This window comes from Caretta caretta, chromosome 1, assembly GCF_965140235.1.
Source record: "Caretta caretta isolate rCarCar2 chromosome 1, rCarCar1.hap1, whole genome shotgun sequence".
Classification (NCBI taxonomy): Eukaryota; Metazoa; Chordata; order Testudines; family Cheloniidae; genus Caretta; species Caretta caretta.
In genome coordinates, this window is record NC_134206.1 from 98,799,809 (window position 1) to 98,819,235 (window position 19,427).

The 19,427-nt window shown below is 39.8% G+C and overlaps 1 protein-coding gene across 25 annotated transcripts in view; it reads left to right on the forward strand.

The window, feature by feature from the left end:
* Positions 1–19,427, forward strand: part of MBNL2 (muscleblind like splicing regulator 2) — a 177,640-nt gene that overhangs the window by 45,087 nt on the left and 113,126 nt on the right. For all 25 annotated transcript variants that reach the window (XM_048853605.2, XM_048853595.2, XM_075129415.1 and 22 more), the window contains one exon: positions 17,612–18,417. In XM_048853605.2, the coding sequence (XP_048709562.1) occupies positions 18,244–18,417 (174 nt within the window). In that variant the 5' untranslated portion in view covers positions 17,612–18,243. The remainder of the gene's footprint in view (positions 1–17,611; positions 18,418–19,427) is intronic.

Sequence of the window (19,427 nt, forward strand, 5' to 3'; positions counted from 1 at the left end):
CATCTGATGAAGTGAGCTGTAGCTCACGAAAGCTCATGCTTAAATAAATTGGTTAGTCTCTAAGGTGCCACAAGTACTCCTTTTCTTTTTGCGAATACAGACTAACACGGCTGTTCCTCTAATACTTGTAAAGACATCAGTGCTGCAAAATATCCTTGTGGCTCCAAGTCAGCTGTGCAGACTCTTGAAATGTTTTCTGAAGCTTAGTTACACATAGTCCTCTAGCAAAGAAATACAATGAAGTGCTTGAAAAGTTGTGTGTACATTCATTTGAATGATGCCAATGTATTATCATAAGCCTAGTTATTTCACAGTTGGTGGGATATGTTCTTTCCTCTTTCCTGAAAGGGCATCGGGCATCAGTGTTGTTATACTGTAAAGCCAGCTTTAAAGTATAAACCCAATAGATTTTCTTAATAAGCTCATTGCTCTACTGTAAATAGCTTGGGGCATAGTAAAAAACCTGAACCTTAATTATAGTAGCAAAAGGGTCAACATATCAGATTAGTAATCTTGGCAAGGAAGATATGACTCATTTAAGGAAACTGATATTTGTAGGTTACATTGATAAATACAAGTGTGAACCATTCAACCCAGGGACTTTATTCTAGTGAAATTAAAATAAAGATTTAACTCTTTTAAAATTTCTTATTTTAGTGGTAATTTATATAATAGTGAACATCTTCAGGTTGAATAACAGACATTAAACTAATTTATAGTGCCTTTCTAGGAGAGGGACTGTAAATAATAATAATTACCATTTTGCAGATGAGGAAACTGATAGAGAAGAACTAAGGCATAAGGCAAGGCAAATTAGCAAAAGAACTGGGATTAGGTTTAGGGAATTTATGGCTCCCAGGCATTTACTCATACCACATACTACCCCTCTTACAAGTAGATTATCATTTTCTTTCTCTTTGAACAGCTCACTCAGATTGATTCAGGCACAATCTATATGCTAACAAAACTAGCTGAAAGAAGAAATAGATTTTAGTTTTAATTTGTGGAAGAAAGTAATATGTGACTGTTTTCTATTATTTATATTTGATGTATTTCTAAAAATATTGCAATTGCAGTCGAGCAGTATTCCATTCTTATTTTCCATCAAATAGCTGGTGGGACTTTCTGAAAGGCTTTGTTATTGTTGTTTTTAAACAGTTCAGCTGCATTTTTTATGTCTCATACGTTTTTAGCAAGTTCAGTCACAGTAGCATAAGATGTTTTTATGTTTTTCTTTTCTTTCACAGTTCATCTGACCATTAGTACTTATTCCACACCTGAAGTCGTTATTTTTATAACTGGATAATGACTTAAACAGCAATCCGTTATAATGCCACCTAGTCTAGTTTTTAATTGTCCAGTCATACAAAAATGTTTATATTAACCTACTATACATTATCTCTTTTACAAATACCAGAAAGTGTGGGATACATCCCGTAGATGTTAGAGATTGGTTCTATAGGAAGACACAAATTCAACATTTCATTTGTTTGGCTTTGTTAGGACAATACCCCAGGTTCATAGACTCATAGACTTTTAAGGCCAGAACGGACCATCATGACCTCCTGCACTTTGCAGGCCTAGTCTGACCTCCTGCACTTTGCAGGCCACAGAACCTCACCCATCCACTCCTGTAATAGACCCCTAACCTCTGGCCGAGTTACTGAACCTCACATTATGATTTAAAGACTTCAAGTTACAGGGAATCCACCATTTACACTGACCCACAGAATTCATTGTTTAGTTTTCTGATCTTCATGTTCTAACACAATGCTAAGGTGTTCGAGTTGTTTAACTCAAGCAAAACATTGTTCTTTGATGTTTTATATTTGTAAAAAGCATAATACAATGAAACAGGTAACTAACAAGTGTTCCAATGACCATGATTATTTATTTTTATAATCTGTTCTTGTATTTTGGGCTGCAAATTTCTGAGACAGGGACACTGTTTTAATGCAAAGAGCCTTGCACAATGGGGCCTATCACAGGGTGAGCTGACCTTTTATAGGGGCTTGCGGGTCAGCTGCACATAGTCCTAGGACCTAGGCTCAGGCCACCTGCCCAGGTGAAGGGAATAAGTCCTGGGATCACAGGGTATAAAGGTGAGATTCTGAACCGGCCCGCTGGGATAGAAAGAACAGCCTGAGTTCAGGGAAAGGAACAGGGAGATTCTTTCTCCTTAGCTCCTGAGCAGAGTTCCTGGGAAGGGAGCTCCATAAAGAGTAGGGGAGGACCTGGTTTGTATGTGGAGCTTATGTTGAATTGTTTTATGTTTGAGAAATGAAACTCAACCCTGCAGGAAGAGAAATGAATCTTGATGTCAAAGGGAGGGTGGTGGGTATTTATTTTTTATGCACTGGTTTAGAGAGCCCCATTCTGGTTAGTCCTGCGAATGTTACCATAATGTAAATGATAAAGAATAATGAAGTTTTAAACATAAAATTCAGGAAAGCAGTTTAGATTTTGTTAAACTTCAAAGATAAACCAAACAACAAAACAAAACTACACTACGTTTTGGGTCTAAGCTACCTAATAGTATTCCTTTACCCCTAGTGATATCCTGAAGGGTTTGAAATGAAAATTAGCCATGCCGCTACAAACAAAAATCTAATGATCACCAAGAAAAAGTGTCCTTTTAAGTTTCCTTTAAAAACTAAATCCATTGTTGTATAGGCTCTACTTATTTGTGAGAGGTCACACCCAATTGTTGTTTGTTTCTCTGTTCAGATTTACTTCAGGGATTCCAGCTAGGCATATCAGATTTATTTAGGGAATCTGTCTGGCATGTTACAACTGTAAATATAGCAAACAATCCCTCTGTCATATTCTGCCTGTTGTGTACACAAGCAAGCATAAGAACATAACATAAGAACGGCCATACTAAATGAGACCAATGGTCCATCTGGCCCTAGTATCCTGTCTTCCAGAAGTGGTCACTGCCAGTTGCTTCAGAGGGAGTGAACAGAACAGTGATTTTGCAATGATCCATCCCGTGTCGTCCAATCCCAGCTTCTGGCAGTTGAAGATTTAGAGACACTTGGAGCATGGGGTTACGTCTGTGACCATCTTGGCTAACAGCTAGTGATTGATCCTCCATGAATTTATCCAATTCTTTTTTGAACCCTTCACAACAAGTTCTACAGGTTAACTGTGCATTATGTGAAGAAATATTTCTTTGTTTTAAACCCTACATGCAAATCCATCTAGATGTCTTCCAGTTCAGCCACTCCGGTCTCAAGAGCCTGTACTGTCTCTCTGAGGGTAATGGGCTGCTTGCACTATATGCACACATACACTACCTGCCACAAGGATTCAATGAAATAAGCTGGATAGCCTCCACTCTGTTGCTGGACTTCTGCCTGCATTATTTTTACTCTGTTTTTTATTTTGTTTTGGGTGGGAGTGTGGGGATGGGAGGCTTTTAGCCTAAGTTTGGAGTATGTTGATTAGAGAGGAAGTGCAAGAAGCAGATATGCCTAAACACCACTGTAAAATATCCCCTGTTCGCTAGCTTCTCTCATTGCTTAGGAGCTGGCTTTTTAAACCCCTGTTCTCCCTGAGTTAGCTTCTGCTCCTTCTCCAGGGATCCTAAAGAGATTGTGGATCAAAGGATAGCAGGCTAGAGCCTCATTAGTAAGCTCTCAACCTAGCCTAGCAGGCCGCTTGGCTCAGCATGCAGCCCCCACAACCTAGAGCTTCTATCTCAGAGGTGAGCAAACTACAGCCCGTAGGCCACATCTGGCCCATCCTGCCCGGCCCTTGAGCTCCTGGCAGGGGATGCTAGCCCCTGGCCCCTACCCTGCTATTCCCCTCCCGTGCAGCCTCAGGACTGGGCGGCAGCGTGGCTGCGAGAGCCGCCAGCCTGCCCCGGTGCTCTAGACTGTGTGGCTGGCTCTGGCCAGGCAGTGTGGCTGCCAATCCTGGTGCTCTGACTGGCATGGTAAGGGGGCAGGGAGCAGGGGGATTGGATAAGGGGCAGAGGGTCCCGGGGGGGCAGTCAGGGGACAGGGAGCGGGGGGAATGGATAGGGGGTGGGGTCCAGGGGGGTGGTTAGGGGCAGGGAGTCCCAGGAGGGGGCGGTCAGGGGACAAGGAGCAGGGGGGGTTGGATGGGTTGGGGGTTGTGAGGGGGGCAGGAAGTGGGAGGGGGCGGATAGGGGGTGGGGGCCAGGCTGTTTGGGGAGGCACAGCCTTCCCTAACCAGCCCTCCATACAGTTTTGGAACCCCGATGTGGCCCTCAGGCCAAAAAGTTTGCCCGCCCCTGTTCTCTCTTATTTTATTAGTGCTTTTATTATATGACATTAGCACTTCTCTTATAGATGTAAAAGTGTTGTTTTACAGAGTAATCGTAAACAGGATACCTCTCGTAATAGAAGCATGTTGGAAAAAGTGTACAGCCCGTGTGTATTCTGAAACATTACTGTGTTGCTGCTATATGTGTTTTAGCCATAATAGTGGCTTTGGACGGATCACGGTATCAAACCTTTTATTTCTGTACTAGCTTTTCATCATCCCCATTAATCCTTTTTCTGCACACATCCTTACCAATCTACCTCTCTCGAAACAACCTACTACTACACCAAATGGCCACAACTACTTGTGGCAAGGGGAAAGTGTGTGTGCAGAAGTGTGAAAGGGGTGCAGAGTTATGCTTGCAGTGCCTGGTTTGTACTGTGCAGGGGTTATGGTAAAGTGTTGCTTGTGAGTGGAGGAGTAGAGGGCATGTACCATTAAGGGGCTTAACTTTCCATGTTTTGTTTTTTTGGGTCGGATATATTTATTTGTAACATCCCTAGCTGTTTCACAACTGCGGTTTTTGTGTGTGTGTTAATATATAACTGATAATATACCACCAGTGATTCAAGGTAAAAGCCTCCACTTTATTTTCCTAAAACAGATGAGCTTGGGATCTCTTACTTGAAACAGCGTGTGCAGAATTAGAGGCTGAATGAAACAAGATTCCTCCCTAAAGATCAAATCCCAGTAGTAATGCTGTGAAAAAGGGTTCAGGAAGGACCATGCAGCATAAAATTTCCCAATATTTAGACTACTGTTCAGTAGTCTGGGGAGGCATCTGTAGGAATTAGCTAGAGACTCAACATGTCGGAGTCTCTAGGGTTATCCTGGGACTTCTGAGAGAGATTGTATTCCTTCGCATGCTGCCTATATTTGTCCTGTTATCTCTAGCAGGAGCCACTGCTTCAGCAAATTACTCTTAACCCTAGATTGAAGGGAATGTCAAATTTAAGAGTAATGTAGCTTTCCCTAAGCAAGCCCCTAGAGCTCACTGAACATCGAGGCTCACAACAACCTGGGATCTTAAGTTTTCATCTGTTTGTTTGTTCTGGTTGTAAGCTGTTCAGGGCAGGGGTGCTGTCATGTTGTCAGATTTGTAGGCAGTGCTATTAAGTGATGCCTATAGTTAGGGTTGCCTAAAACTTTCTATTACAAGACCCTGTTTTCAGTTATAGCTTTGATAAACTTTAAACTATTTGGTCTAAGACTTTCCATTAAAAGTTCGAGTAAAAATGGTTTCTATCACCTTCAAGTTTGAAATTTGGCAAGAGGGACACCCTGGCGTCAGATGCATGCTTTTTGTTGTCCCCGTGAAAATCCACCTACATTTGGTAGATGTTATTAGCCTCTGAAAACCACCTTTCAGAATTTGCTGAGGTTTGTTAGTTTGACAGCTAAGTTCTCCAAAGATGCTGTCTGCATTGGGTATGCTGCTGCCCAGGACTGCAAGTTCTGAGTAGGACTTTCCCTGCAATCGCTGCTCCTTGATGCTAGGGATTGATGTGGCACCAACACAGGAACTGTGATTGGGAATAGTCTTTCCTTTGCTCTTACTGCTCCGACTGATGTTGCCCAGGCAACAGGGAAGAGTAAGAAGTTATCTTCCCTGATGCAGAGGGGTATAGAAGCTGGCTGGGGGATGGGGAGATATGCTAGGAGAAGAAAGGTTTTTAACAATAATGCACACTCACCTCCAGATCCTCAATTCCTGAGATCCAGAAGGATGATTAGATCATTATTCTGACCTCTTACGTATCACAGGCTATTACATTTCATCCAGTCTAGTAAATGGCAGGGAAACCCATTGCCAAACTTTGCATCTCCTCCCCCTCTAATGACTAGTACACTTAGAGAGTAACTATTACTACCAGTTAGTCTGTTAATTCAAGTTGCAGAGGTCTGTGCTGTGAGTCTATAGGTTCCAACCCTGCAAATGACCCATGCAGGGATCAGTACCATTCCATATGATAGAATTTGCTTTTTCAGTTTGCTTTTTTAAAAACGGAGGAAATTACATACAAAAAAAAACTACATTAAAAGAACTTAATGGTCACAAAGTCAAAAGCACTCAAAAATAAGCAAATGTGGCAGGATTCCCATGGAAAAAATAATGTAACCATGTTGTTAAAATTGTATCATAATGTATATGTTATGCACAAGGGGGCTGAATTAAGGTTGCTTGGGCAACCCTATTGTAGAGGCACATCCCTCTCTTGAGTGAGTGGATTTAAAAAACTCTTCCATCACTGTACTGTCCTTATTACAATGCTGCACATAGTATTTGTGGTGCAGGCATACTTTTATAAGGTTGCATGGGCAATCTTAATTCTGGCATTTCCTAACATTTGAATACTTTACTTTGCAACCTAATGGTTTTTTAAATATTTTTTTGTGTATGTAATATGTTTGTAAAGCACCTAGGACACTAAGATCTCAATGCTGATGTGGGCCTTTGGGACTTCAATATAAATATTAAATAAATGAATCTGCAGTTGTTCAGAATGGGCATTTCTTTCTAGTGGAAAAGAGCATGCAAGTGCAGACAGGAATGGTAAGGTTCTTGCTGGGCATGTATTTTGTAGCCATTCATTCATTCCAGTTGGAATTAGATTTACGGCCTTTATCTCCCCTGCCTTTCACCTTGTGTAGTCATTTACATCTGTGCAAAATGGATGTAAAATGCTATCGTAGCACCACTTTGCTCAGTTGTAAATGACTACCAAGGTACAAGGTAGTTGTGAATCAAGCCCTGTTGTTGACATTTGGTATGGAACAGTTCAGGTGTGGTTATAATACTGAGGGCTGGGTGGGATAGAACTACCTAATGCTTTTTTATTTCTTAGTGCTCTAAGTATAACTGGAAAATTGTTTTAATTTTGAAACCACTGTTTCCATTTGATGCCCTGTGCAGGGACTATGGGATCCTCCTGTGCTGGGGGCTATTAATTGTGCATATCAGTTTGAAGGATCAGGTCCTTAGTTCATAACCAGGCCAGCAGAAAGTACTCATGACCACCACCACTGAAGCACAAGCAAGGCCTATCCATGAAACCTCAGCTTTTTCATTACTCAGGGCTGTCACTGTGATACAGCAAAGCTGTTGGGCCAAAGAAGCTCATATTTTATATTTAGCTTGACAGTGTAAATAGAGAAGTGCTTTAAAAAGCCTGTACATTCCAGCTAGGAGCTCTACCAAGGCCTGTTAATCCACAAGTGTAAGGCTTGAGCCTATGATGTGTTGAATGCCTGCAACTCATTGAGTTCAGTTGCTCAGCACTTCTCATAGTTAGAACTTTTGGGGGGTTACTAATTAAACGTCTCTGCTTTTTTTATTTAAAAAGTTTGTTTGTTTGTTTGGCTTAAAAGTAAAAGGGGAAATCCTAAATTAAATACATTATCAAAAAGGAATAATATGATACCTAACTTGAGGAGGGAGGGAAGGTCTTGAGGTTTAAAACATAGCACTGGGGAGTTAAGATATCTGGGATCTAGTCCAAGCTCTGCCACAGACTTCCTGTGTAATCTGGGGCAAGACATTTATCTCCTCTGTGCCTCGGTTTTTCCATCTGCCCAATGGGAATAACATTCCAAGGCTAAATTATTTAGAGTCTACAAATTAACTTGTATGGGTTTATTTCATTACTCTGTGACAGCCTATGTTCATGGGCATATTTTGGTTGTATGGTTATATCTTCAATCCCACAAAACCCAAAGGTATGAGATGGACCCAAAATGAAGTAAACAACAATAAAAGCAGGATGAACCTTGAAATAATGTGGATTCCTTATCTTTATCATGTCTAAATTTTTCTACAACTTCACTGCCAAGATTTCATATTTTGAATGTCAATGAATGGGTATTATTGTTTATTTAACTTTTATATTACGGGGAGTGTGTGTGTGTTTGGTGTGTTACAAGTAGAGGATACAGTAATTTTAATAGAAATTGCAGGCAGTGAAGTAATTTTGCCCACAAAGTTGGGAAGAAACAAAGACCCTCCCCAACAAAACCACAGTGTCCCAGCCCCATGGGGTTCTCTATTGGTGATGGTTGTACTACTTTGGTTAGCTTCCTTCCTGTGTCTGGCTACTCAAGGTCACCTGTGACCATTGCAGCTGGGGAATAGCCAGCGCGCAGGAGTGCCCCAGCCGTGTACCTTCTCCCACCCTCAACACACTAATAATAGTCCCTGACCTGGGACTTCTTCTGCGGGTTTCAGAGGCCACACTTCACCTGTTGGGAGAACCCGTTCATAGGGTGTATAGTCTGAGGAAGAAACTCGTGGCTGTAGCACACCTGTGAATTCTCCAATCTGTCACCTTTATCCCATTCCATATATCCTTTGTTTCTTTCCCCTCACTCACTTCTGCCTCTCCACTAAACCCCTGGATTTCCCTACCTCTCCCACAGTCTTTTCACTCTGTCCTCCCTTCCTGCCAAAATTCTCTCTCAGTTCTCCCCATATGCTCACTTCTCTCCAGTCTTTCCTCCAAATCCTCTCCTTCTCCCTTCCTTTCCTTTAAGTCTCCTTCCTTCTTCCTCCACAATCTCTCCTCTCATTCCCTATCCAATTCTTGCCTCCCAAAGCTGTCTGACTTTCTTCCCTTCCTTCAAATACCCCAGGCTCCGTTTACACTACACAGGTCGATGTAATGTTGCTTATGTTAACCGAATTATATCAGTGCACGCACTACAGCCTTGTCCCGCCTATGTAGGTGCCCTACGACACCGACATCATAACTCCACCTCCACAAGAGGCGTAGGGCTTATGTCCGTGTAGTGCGTGTCTGTGCGCTAATGTCAGTATAGTTAGTAGACACTGTGTAGGCAGTGCAGTGTCTGTGCAGGTGCTGTGTTACTTACATTGGCTGTGAGCTCTCTTGTCAATTTCACAGTTCCCCAGGGCAAGAAAGCCAGACATCTAGGGCCCAGCTGCTCCCTGCTCCTCTGGAGAGCTGGGTGGTTGGACCCCGCTCCCAGCTGGGAGCCAAGGCAAGAAGCCTGGGTGGCTGGTCCCGGTTCCCAGCTGGCACGTGGAGTGAGAAGCCCAGGCAGCTGTACCCTGCTCCCTACTGGGAGCCCGGGAGAGAAGCCCGGGTGGCTGGACTATGCTCCTGGTGGGGAAGAGGAAGGCAAGAAGCCCTGGGTGGCTTCCCTCCCGCTCCTGAAAGGGAACGGGGAGATGGGGCAGGGAAAGCCCGTCGGGAACCTCTGGGGCAGCCGGGCTTCCAGCAGGGAGCTGCCAGCAGAGCTGAGAGACCAGGCTCTCAGCTCCCCTCACTCCCCTCTTAGGGGGTGGAAGCGCTCTTGGTGAGGACGCACGCCATCAACCTGAGGAGGGTAATGTGGACGTACACCACCGCAGTAATTAGTGTGATGACTGTAAGTCAACCTAATATAGGTCGACTTAAGTTTTTAGTGTAGACATACTCCCAGTCTGGCCTACCTCTCCCAAACTACTTAAACTCTTCTCTTCCTCAAGTCTTTAATTGCCTATACACCAATGGTAGGAGCCTGGGTTACAAACAAGAGGATTTGGAATTGCAAATTTATAAACATAAATTTAATCTACCTGAAACCTGGTGGGATGATTCCCATGATTTGAATTTTAAAATCAGTGCTTATAACCTATTAGGGAAGGATTGAATGGGCAAAAGAGGAGGGGGAATGGCACTGTATGTCAAAAATAGCATTACCTGTTTCTGAGTCACTGATAACTCAGAAGAAAAGGAGTAATTGTGGCACCTTGGAGACTAACAAATTTATTTGAGCATAATCTTTCGTGAGCTACTTCTCACTTCATCGGTCACAAGTACTCCTTTTCTTTTTGCGAATACAGACTAACACGGCTGCTACTCTGAAACCTGTCAGAAGAAAATGATTCTGAATATTTATGGATCAATGTCCTAACAGATAAAGCGCAAGATGGGATACTAGTTGATGTCTGCTAGAGACCATCAAATCTCATTGGACCTATTTATAATGTATAGAGGAAAAAGCTGTGTGATCTTGGACAGTGTGACAGTGACATATACTGGAGGTCTCATGCTGCCAGGACTAAAACATCCTTGGAATTTCTATAAATTATAGATGACGATTTCCTACCTGCATCCAACCCAGGAGAATTCTATGTTAGACTTAATAGAATCCTACAATCGTAGGACTGGATGGGACCTCGAGAGTTCATCTAGTTCAGTCCCCTGCACTCCTGGCAGGACTAAGGATTATCTAAATTCTAGACCATCCTTCACAGGTGTTTGTCTAATCTGCTGTTAAAAATCTCTAATGATGGAGTTCCGCAACCTGCCTGGGCAATTTATTTCAGTACTTAACCACCCTGACAGTTAGGAAGTTTTTGTTAATGTCCAACCTAAACTGCCCTTGCTGCAATTTAAGCCCATTGCTTCTTGTCGTATCCTCAAAGGTTAAGGAGAATAATTTTTCTCCCTCATCCTTGTAACAACCTTTTGTGTACTTGAAAACTGTTATCATGTCCCCTCTCAGTCTTCTCTTTTCCAGACTAAACAAACCCAATTTTTTTTCAATCTTCCCTCATAGGACATGTTTTCTAGACCTTTAATTTTTGTTGTTGTTGCTCTTTTCTGGACTTTCTCCGATTTGTCCACATAAGACTCCGGTTGAGGCCTAATCAGCACAGAGTAGAGTGGAAGAATTACTTCTCATGTCTTGCTTACAACACTCCTGCTAATACGTCCCAGAATGATGATGATGTTTTTTGCAACAGTATTACACTGTTGACTCATATTTAGCTTGTGATCCACTATGACCCCCAGATCCCTTTCTTCAGAACTCCTTCCTAGGCAGTCATTTCCCATTTTATATGTGTGCAACTGATTGTTCCTTCTGGTTACTTCAGACCATTTCTCCAGTTTGTTCAGATCATTTCGAATTTTAATCCTACCCTCCAAAGCACTTGTAACTCCTCCCAGCTTGGTATTGTCCTCAAACTTTGTAAGTGTACTCTGTATGCCATTATCTAAATCACTGATGAAGATGTTGAATAAAACTAGACCCAGAACTGATCCTTGCAGGACTCCACTCGATATGCCCTTCCAGCTTGACTGTGAACCACTGATGGGAACCGTTTTCCAACCAGTTATGCACCCACCTTGTAGTAGCTCCATCTAGGTTGTATTTCCCTAGTTTGTTTATAAGAAGATCATGTGAGACAGTATCAAAAGCCTTACTAAAGTCAAGATATATCACATCTACTTCTCCCCCCCCCCCCCGCCCAATCTACATCTTTACCCTGTCAAAGAAAGCTATATTAGGTTGATTTGACACGATTTGTTCTTGACAAATCCAAATCTGACTGTTACTTATCACGTTATTATCTTCTCTATGTTTGCAAATTGATTGCTTAATTATTTGCTCCATTATCTTTTCGGGTACTAAAGTTAAGCTGACTGGTCTGCAATTCACCGGATTGTCCCTTATTTCCCTTTTTACAGAGGGGCACTATATTTGCCCTTTTCCAGTCCTCTGAAATCTCTCCCTTCTTCCAGAATTTTTCAGATAATTGCTAATGGCTCAGATATCTCCTCAATCAGCTCCTTGAGTATTCTAGGATGTATTTCATCAGGTCCTGGTGACTTGAAGACATCTATCTTTTCTAAGTAATTTTTAACTTATTCTTTCTCTATTTTAGCCTCTGATCCTACCTTATTTTCACTGGCATTCACTATGTTACATATCCAATTGCTAACCTTTTTGGTGAAAACTAAAACAAAAAAATTAATTAAACACTTCTACCATTTCCACATCTTCTTTTAGTTATTGTTTCATCTTGACAGGAACTGATCATAGAAGTAAAAGGAACTGATCATAGAAGTAAAAATTAATGGTAACTTAGATACAAATCATGACTTGATTACATTTATAGTGTGCAAATTGAATAAAATCCAGATCAGTGATATATATACTTAATGCTTTAAAAGGGCTATTTTAAAAAAGCTGAAAACAATCTTGATCCAGATCAGCTGTCAGGAAGAATTTAATCAGAAAAAATTGTGAATGATAGTTGGAAATTATTTAAGAATACTTTATTAGAAACCCAAGAAGCCACAATCAAGGAAGAAGGCCATACTGACTAAAAAAGTAACCTGATTTAGAGGGGAAGTGAAGGCAGCTGTTAAATAAATAAATATCTAAAAAATGGAAGAAATGGGAAGTTGAGAGTTATGAATATAAATCAGAATGTATGAATTATAGAAAATTGATAGGGGAAGCAAAGACACACAAGGAGAACTCTATGGCCAGCAGAATTAAGGAAAATAAGGAGTTTTTAAAAGTATATTAGGAACAAAAAGAATCCTAACAATGGTGTTAGTTCATTACTATGTGGAAATGGTAGCATTATCAATAGTAATACAGAAAAGGCAGAAGTGTTCAATAAATATTTTTGTTCTGTATTTGGGGAAAAAAACAGATGACATAGTCATGTCAGATATGATAACACTCTGTCCATTCCACCAGCATCTCAGGAGAATGTTAAAAAAGTAGCTACTAAAGTTAGGCATTTTATCAGCAGGTTCTGATAACTTGTATCCAAGAGTTTTTAAAAGAGGTGGCTGAGGAGCTTGGTGGACCATTAAGGCTGATTTTTAATAAGTTTTGGAGCACTGGGAAATTTCCAGAAGACCATAAGAAAGTTAATGTTATGCCACTATTTTAAAAGGGTAAATCGGGTTACTGGTGCAATTATAGGCCTGTCAGACTGACATCGATCCCGGTCAAGATAATAGAAAGACTGAATTAAAGGAAGGTGATATAAGTAATGCCAATCAACCTGGGTTAATGGAAAATACATCCTGTCAAACTAACCTTATGTCTTTTTTTAAGTTTACAAGTTTGGTTGATGAAGCTAATAGTGTTGATGAAATATACTTAGACTTCTGTAAGGCATTTTACTTGGTAACACATGACAGTTTGATTAAAAATCTAGAATGATATAACGTTAACATGGCACACATTAAATGGATTAAAAGCTGGCTAACTGATAGGTCTTCAAATGTAATTATAAATGAGGAATAATCATCAAGTGGGTGTGTTTTCTGTGGAGTTCCATCCATGGGGATTGGTTCTTGGCCCTATACTTTTTAAAATTTTTATCAGTGACCTGAAAGAAAATATAAAATCATCACTGATAAAGTTTGCAGATAACCCAAAAATTGGGGAAGTGGTAAATAATGAAGAATATAGATCACTGATTCACAGAGATCTGGATCGCTTGGTAAACTGAGCACAAGCAAACAATAAGCATTTTAATATGGCTAAGTGTAAATGTATACATCTGGGAACAAAGAATGTAGGTCACACTTACAGAATGGGGAACTCTCTTCTGAGAAGCAGTGACTCTGAAACGGATTTGGCAGTTGTGGTGATTAATCAGCTGAAAATGAGCTCCCAATGTGATGCTCTGGCCAAAAGAGATACTGTGATCTTAGGTTTCAGAGTAGCAGCCGTGTTAGTCTATATCCACAAAAAGAAAAGGAGTATTTGTGGCACCTTAGAGACTAAAAAATTTATTTGAGCATAAGCTTTCGTGAGCTACAGCTCACTTCATCGGATGCATACAGTGGAAATACTGTATGCATCCGATGAAGTGAGCTGTAGCTCACGAAAGCTTATGCTCAAATAAATTTACTGTATGCATCCGATGAAGTGAGCTATAGCTCACGAAAGCTTATGCTCAAATAAATTTGTTAGTCTCTAAGGTGCCACAAGTACTTTTTTTCTTCTTACTGTGATCCTAGGATGCGTAAAATAAATTAATCTTGAGTAGGAATAGAGAGGTTATTTTACCTCTGTATGTGGTGCTGGTGTGACTGGTGCTGGTGTGACCGCTGTTGGAATACGATATCTAGTTCTGGTGCCACAGTTCAAGAAGAACGTTGATATATTGCAGAGGGTTCAGAGAAGAGCCACAACAAAATGGTTAAAGGATTAGAAAACCTGCCTTGTAGTGATAGACTCAAACAGCTCGTTCTATTTAGCTTAACAAAGAGAAAATTAAAGGATGACTTGATTACATGAGGAACAGATATGTAATAATGGGCTTTTCAATCTAGCAGAGAAAGGTATAACAGGATCTAATACCTGGAATTTGAAGCTAGACAAATTTAGACTGGAAATATGGTGTAATTTTTCGACAGCAAGGGTAATTAATCATTGGAACAATTTACCAAGGGTTATGGTACATTGTCCATCACTGGCTATTTTTAAATCAAGATTAGATGTTTTTCTAAAAGATCTGCTCTAGGAATATTTGGGGGAAGTTCTATGGCCTGTGTTATATAGGAAGTCAAACTGGATGATCACAATGGTGCCCTCTGGCCTGGGAATGTATCCGTTTATGAATCTTCCTCTCTCTTTCACTCCCCCCACAACCCACAGCTTCCCAAACAACTCTTCACCTGTCCTTCTTACAAAGGGCAGTTTCTTCTCTAAATACCCACTCACCAAGTTTTCCACTTTCTAAGTCCCACCTGAGTCTGTGTCAGTGGGAGCTGCTTGGATGCTCCGTACTTCTGAAAATCAGGCCACTTACTTAATTGCCTAAATATGGTTTTGGAAGCCAAACTTCGGACTTTTTTGAAAATTTTGGTCAGTATTGGTTAGACACTCAAAGTCAGGAAATACCAAAGTTAAGTTTGCATGTGTAACCTTAACTGTGCCCCCTTGTACATAAGCACTGTAATGCTGTCTTTAATTACATTATAATATACACTATTAAATATTGTCATATAATACACAGGTTTCAGAGTGGTAGTCATGTTAGTCTGTAGCAGCAAAAAAAAAATGAGGAGTACTTGTGGCTTAGAGACTAACAAATGTATTTGGGCATAAGCTTTCATGGGCTAAAACCCACTTAATTGGATGCATGCAGTGGAATATACAATAGGAAGATATATATAAACACAGAGAAGATGAAAAAATGGGTGTTGCCATACCAACTGTAACAAGACCAATTAATTAAGGTGGGCTATTATTAGCAGGAGAAAAAAAACCTTTTGTAGTGATAATCAGGATGGCCCATTTCAAACAGTTGACAAGAAGATGTGAGTAACAGTAGGGGGAAAACAATTGGCATGGGGAAATAGTTTTTACTTTGTGCAATGACCCATCCACTCCCAGTCTTTATTCAAGCTTAATTTAATGGTGTCCAGTTTGCAAATTAATTCCAATTCTGCAGTTTCTCATTGGAGTCTGTTTTTGAAGGTTTTTTGCTGGAGAATTGTGACTTTTAGGTCTGAAATTGAGTGACCAGGGAGGTTGAAGTGTTCTCTGACTGGTTTTTGAATGTTATAATTCTTGATGTCTGATTTGTGTCCATTTATTCTTTTGCGTAGAGAGTGTCTGATTTGGCCAATGTACATGGCAGAGGGGCATTGCTGGCACATTATGGCATATGTCACATTAGTAGATGTGCAGGTGAACGAGCCTCTTATGGTGTGGCTGAATTGATTAGCTCCTATGATGGTGTCCCTTGAATAGATTTGTGGACAGAGTTGGCAACAGGCTTTGTTGCAAGGATAGGTTCCTGGGTTAGTGTTTTTGTTGTATGGTGTGTGGTTGCTGGTGAGTATTTGCTTCAGGTTGGGGGGCTGTCTGTAAGCGAGGACTGGCCTCTCTCCTAAGATCTGTGAGAGTGAGGGATCGTCCTTCAGGATAGGTTGTAGATCCTTGATGATGCACTGGAGAGGTTTTAGTTGGGGGATGAAGGTGACGGCTAATGGCGTTCTGTTACTTTCTTTGTTGGGCCTGTCCTGGAATAGGTGACTTCTGGGTATTCTTCTGGCTCTGTCAATCTGTCAATTCTCCAACAAAAAAACTTCAAAAACAGACTCCAATGAGAAACTGCAGAATTGGAATTAATTTGCAAACTGGACACCATTAAATTAAGCTTGAATAAAGACTGGGAGTGGAAGGGTCATTGCACAAAGTAAAAACTATTTCCCCATGCCAATTGTTTTCCCCCTACTGTTACTCACATCTTCTTGTCAACTGTTTGAAATGGGCCATCCTGATTATCACTACAAAAGGTTTTTTTTCTCCTGCTGATAATAGCCCACCTTAATTAATTGGTCTTGTTACAGTTGGTATGGCAACACCCATTTTTTCATGTTCTCTGTGTATATGTATCTTCCTACTGTATTTTCCACTGCATGCATCCGATGAAGTGGGTTTTAGCCCACAAAAGCTTATGCCCAAATAAATTTGTTAGTCTCTAAGGTGCCACAAGTACTCCTCGTTTTTATATAATACACAGTTTTTCTAAAAGTATGGATGGAGCTTCTTATAGAACTATGTACTACAAAATATGATTTTTTTTCTTCTCAATGTATTTTTAATAGAAAATGACCTTGTGGATTCTACTTAGCATACAAAATAGCTTCATTATTCTAAAAAAGTAATCACTTCTTTGGTGTAGTAGAATCTGTATAAAACACTTAGTTATTCAACCAAGTTTGTATGTTTTTAAAGCAGAGTTAGAGCAGAAATCATGTCTACAGTCATCTTGTCTACAGATAAAGTTTATTTTTGTAGTAATGTATTGTTATTTACATTTGTGTCAAGTGCATTGGCCTTCAATTATACTTTATAAAAAAAAAGAACCACGAATATCATTTTACTTAAGAAAAAATTTAGGTTCACAATAAAAGTAAATGCTGAAAGAACATTTAAACAATTAGAAGCTTACTGCAGCCTTACATGAAACCTTTTAGAAATAGTCTGTAGTTTTAAAAAATCCAATTAACATTCTTTCTGTTAGAAACAGGGGTTTTACCTATTATAAAGACACCCCCCCCTTTTTTTTTTCAAGAGACAAGAAGTTCATACAAAATTCTACCATCTTCATTTTTTATAAACAGAACGAATAATAAGTAGCTGTTTACAACACTCAATAATGCAATCTAAAGGACTAACTGATAAATTAATTGGAAACTGTGGCTCTAATACATTATTTTTGAATTTAAGCACATGAGATTGAATTGTTTCTGAAGCAGCATGCCTAATTATTGTATCTTCTACATTCATCTGTTTAAGTCATTCCCAATTTTTCGATTGTTGCCTAGAATATTGCTGCAATACCTGTTTCAATTGGTTATTCCCTTGTCGTGAATTACTTCATGAAAGGGGCTATTTAATATTTTGTTTAATTTAAGTCTGCACTATTTTACTGCAGTAACTGCACATTTTCAGTGTCTATGATAAAAAGGTGGTGATTGTTTTTCAAAATGTTGCTTTTTAAAAGGTTGAATATAAACTGATATTTTATTTGTTTTGTCAGGTCAATTATTAAAAAGTGCCTTTGTGAAGTCACTTTTACAAGAGAAGACTGCGACGCCTGAATGTGTTTTCAAAATATTATCTCTGCCAGCTAGACATTGCCCTGACCTTCTATGTCACAGAAGACACCTCAACTGTCTTGGTTTGCCAATTGCTTGATGTGAAACTAGCTTCCATATTAAAAAAGCTGAAGAAAGAATTACTGCCAGGACGTGAATAAGCTGACTACATTGCTTTTCCTGTGTAATCGATACCAGCAAGCAACCTGCAAAGAATTAATATTATCTCAAGGAGTGCCATTGCACTGAAGTAACTTTATTTAAAACTGTTGTCAGTGATCCAATCAAGAGACTCAGATATTTACAGCCAGAGATGCTACTGAGCATGATTTTTTTGCAGCCAAAAGTCTACAAGTGGGACATATTGATTGATGAGTGACTGCTTGCTGATAAATTGTCTTTGCTCATTCTGCTTGGTGTGTACTGGGCTCCATTAAGCAATTTATTACTTCATTGCCGATAGAAAAAAAGCACAGAGCTTCTCTCTCTCAACTATAGCTTTTGGAATTGTTGTAGATTGGCTTGGCATAATTCACTTAATAGTCATTCACAAAACCTAAATCAGTTTTTCATCATGGCTTTGAATGTTGCTCCTGTAAGAGATACAAAATGGCTGACATTAGAAGTGTGTCGACAGTTTCAGAGAGGAACTTGTTCACGCTCTGATGAGGAATGCAAATTTGCACATCCCCCCAAAAGTTGCCAGATTGAAAATGGAAGAGTTATTGCCTGCTTTGATTCCCTAAAGGTAAGGAAGAAAGTTGCATGTGTTAATGCTAATGCTAAAATACAAATAATTTACAAATACTTTACATCAAAAATATAAACAATAATTTCATCTTAACGTTCATCCATTCAAAACAATTTGTTCTAGGAGTACTGCATGTGATGCAGATTTTGTTTGTCTTAAGTTTTGTTTATGCAAGCTTTAAAAGAATTTGTGTTTGAGTGTTTTCCTGTCAGATGTAAATGTCTGTTTACACATCCAAACTGTATAAGACTGTGGAATGCACAATTATTGACATCTAATTTGTCCATTGTGTTCACATGAGTACTTTTCATGCTTTATCACTGTTCCATGTCAAATGTCTGGTTTAAAACGTAGGCCATTGTGCCATTGATAATAAAGCAAATTACAATAAATTAAAGGGTTTAATTTAGATCCACAGAAGAATAGATATGTGGACAGAGTTGGCAACAGGCTTTGTTGCAAGGATAGGTTCCTGGGTTAGTGTTTTTGTTCAACTTTAACTCGCCGTATCATGCCTACTCTAGGTATTGGCAGGTCTAAGCTGAGTCCATAGCATTACTAGTCGTATGTACTGCTGTTTCAACTGTATAGACTATGAAGTAAGTTAAGAATAGAGTGGAAGCTTACAAGTACACTCTTATGAGTTAACATTCGTGGCCAATCATATTTCCTAACTTCTCATATCTTAAAACATTAGCCTTTTTAAACAAACAGACAAAGCATAAACTTACAGGACTTTTGAGACCAAAGCTTTTTATGTTTAAGTATGTATGCATATTTTTAGCATGAGAAACAACAATCAGTTTGACAGGAGGGAGAAATACAACTTGAATGATAGGCATGTTCAGGGTACTCGTAAGGTGCCAGAAGCTGGTTCAGATTTCTCTTTAATGACAGGTTGGTGCTGGAGAGGTGGCCTGTGAGAACATCTGAGGCTTTCTGGTGATGAAGACAACGGTCATTTAAAGAATAATGAAAGTGTAGAGTTTATCAAAAATGTGAGTTTG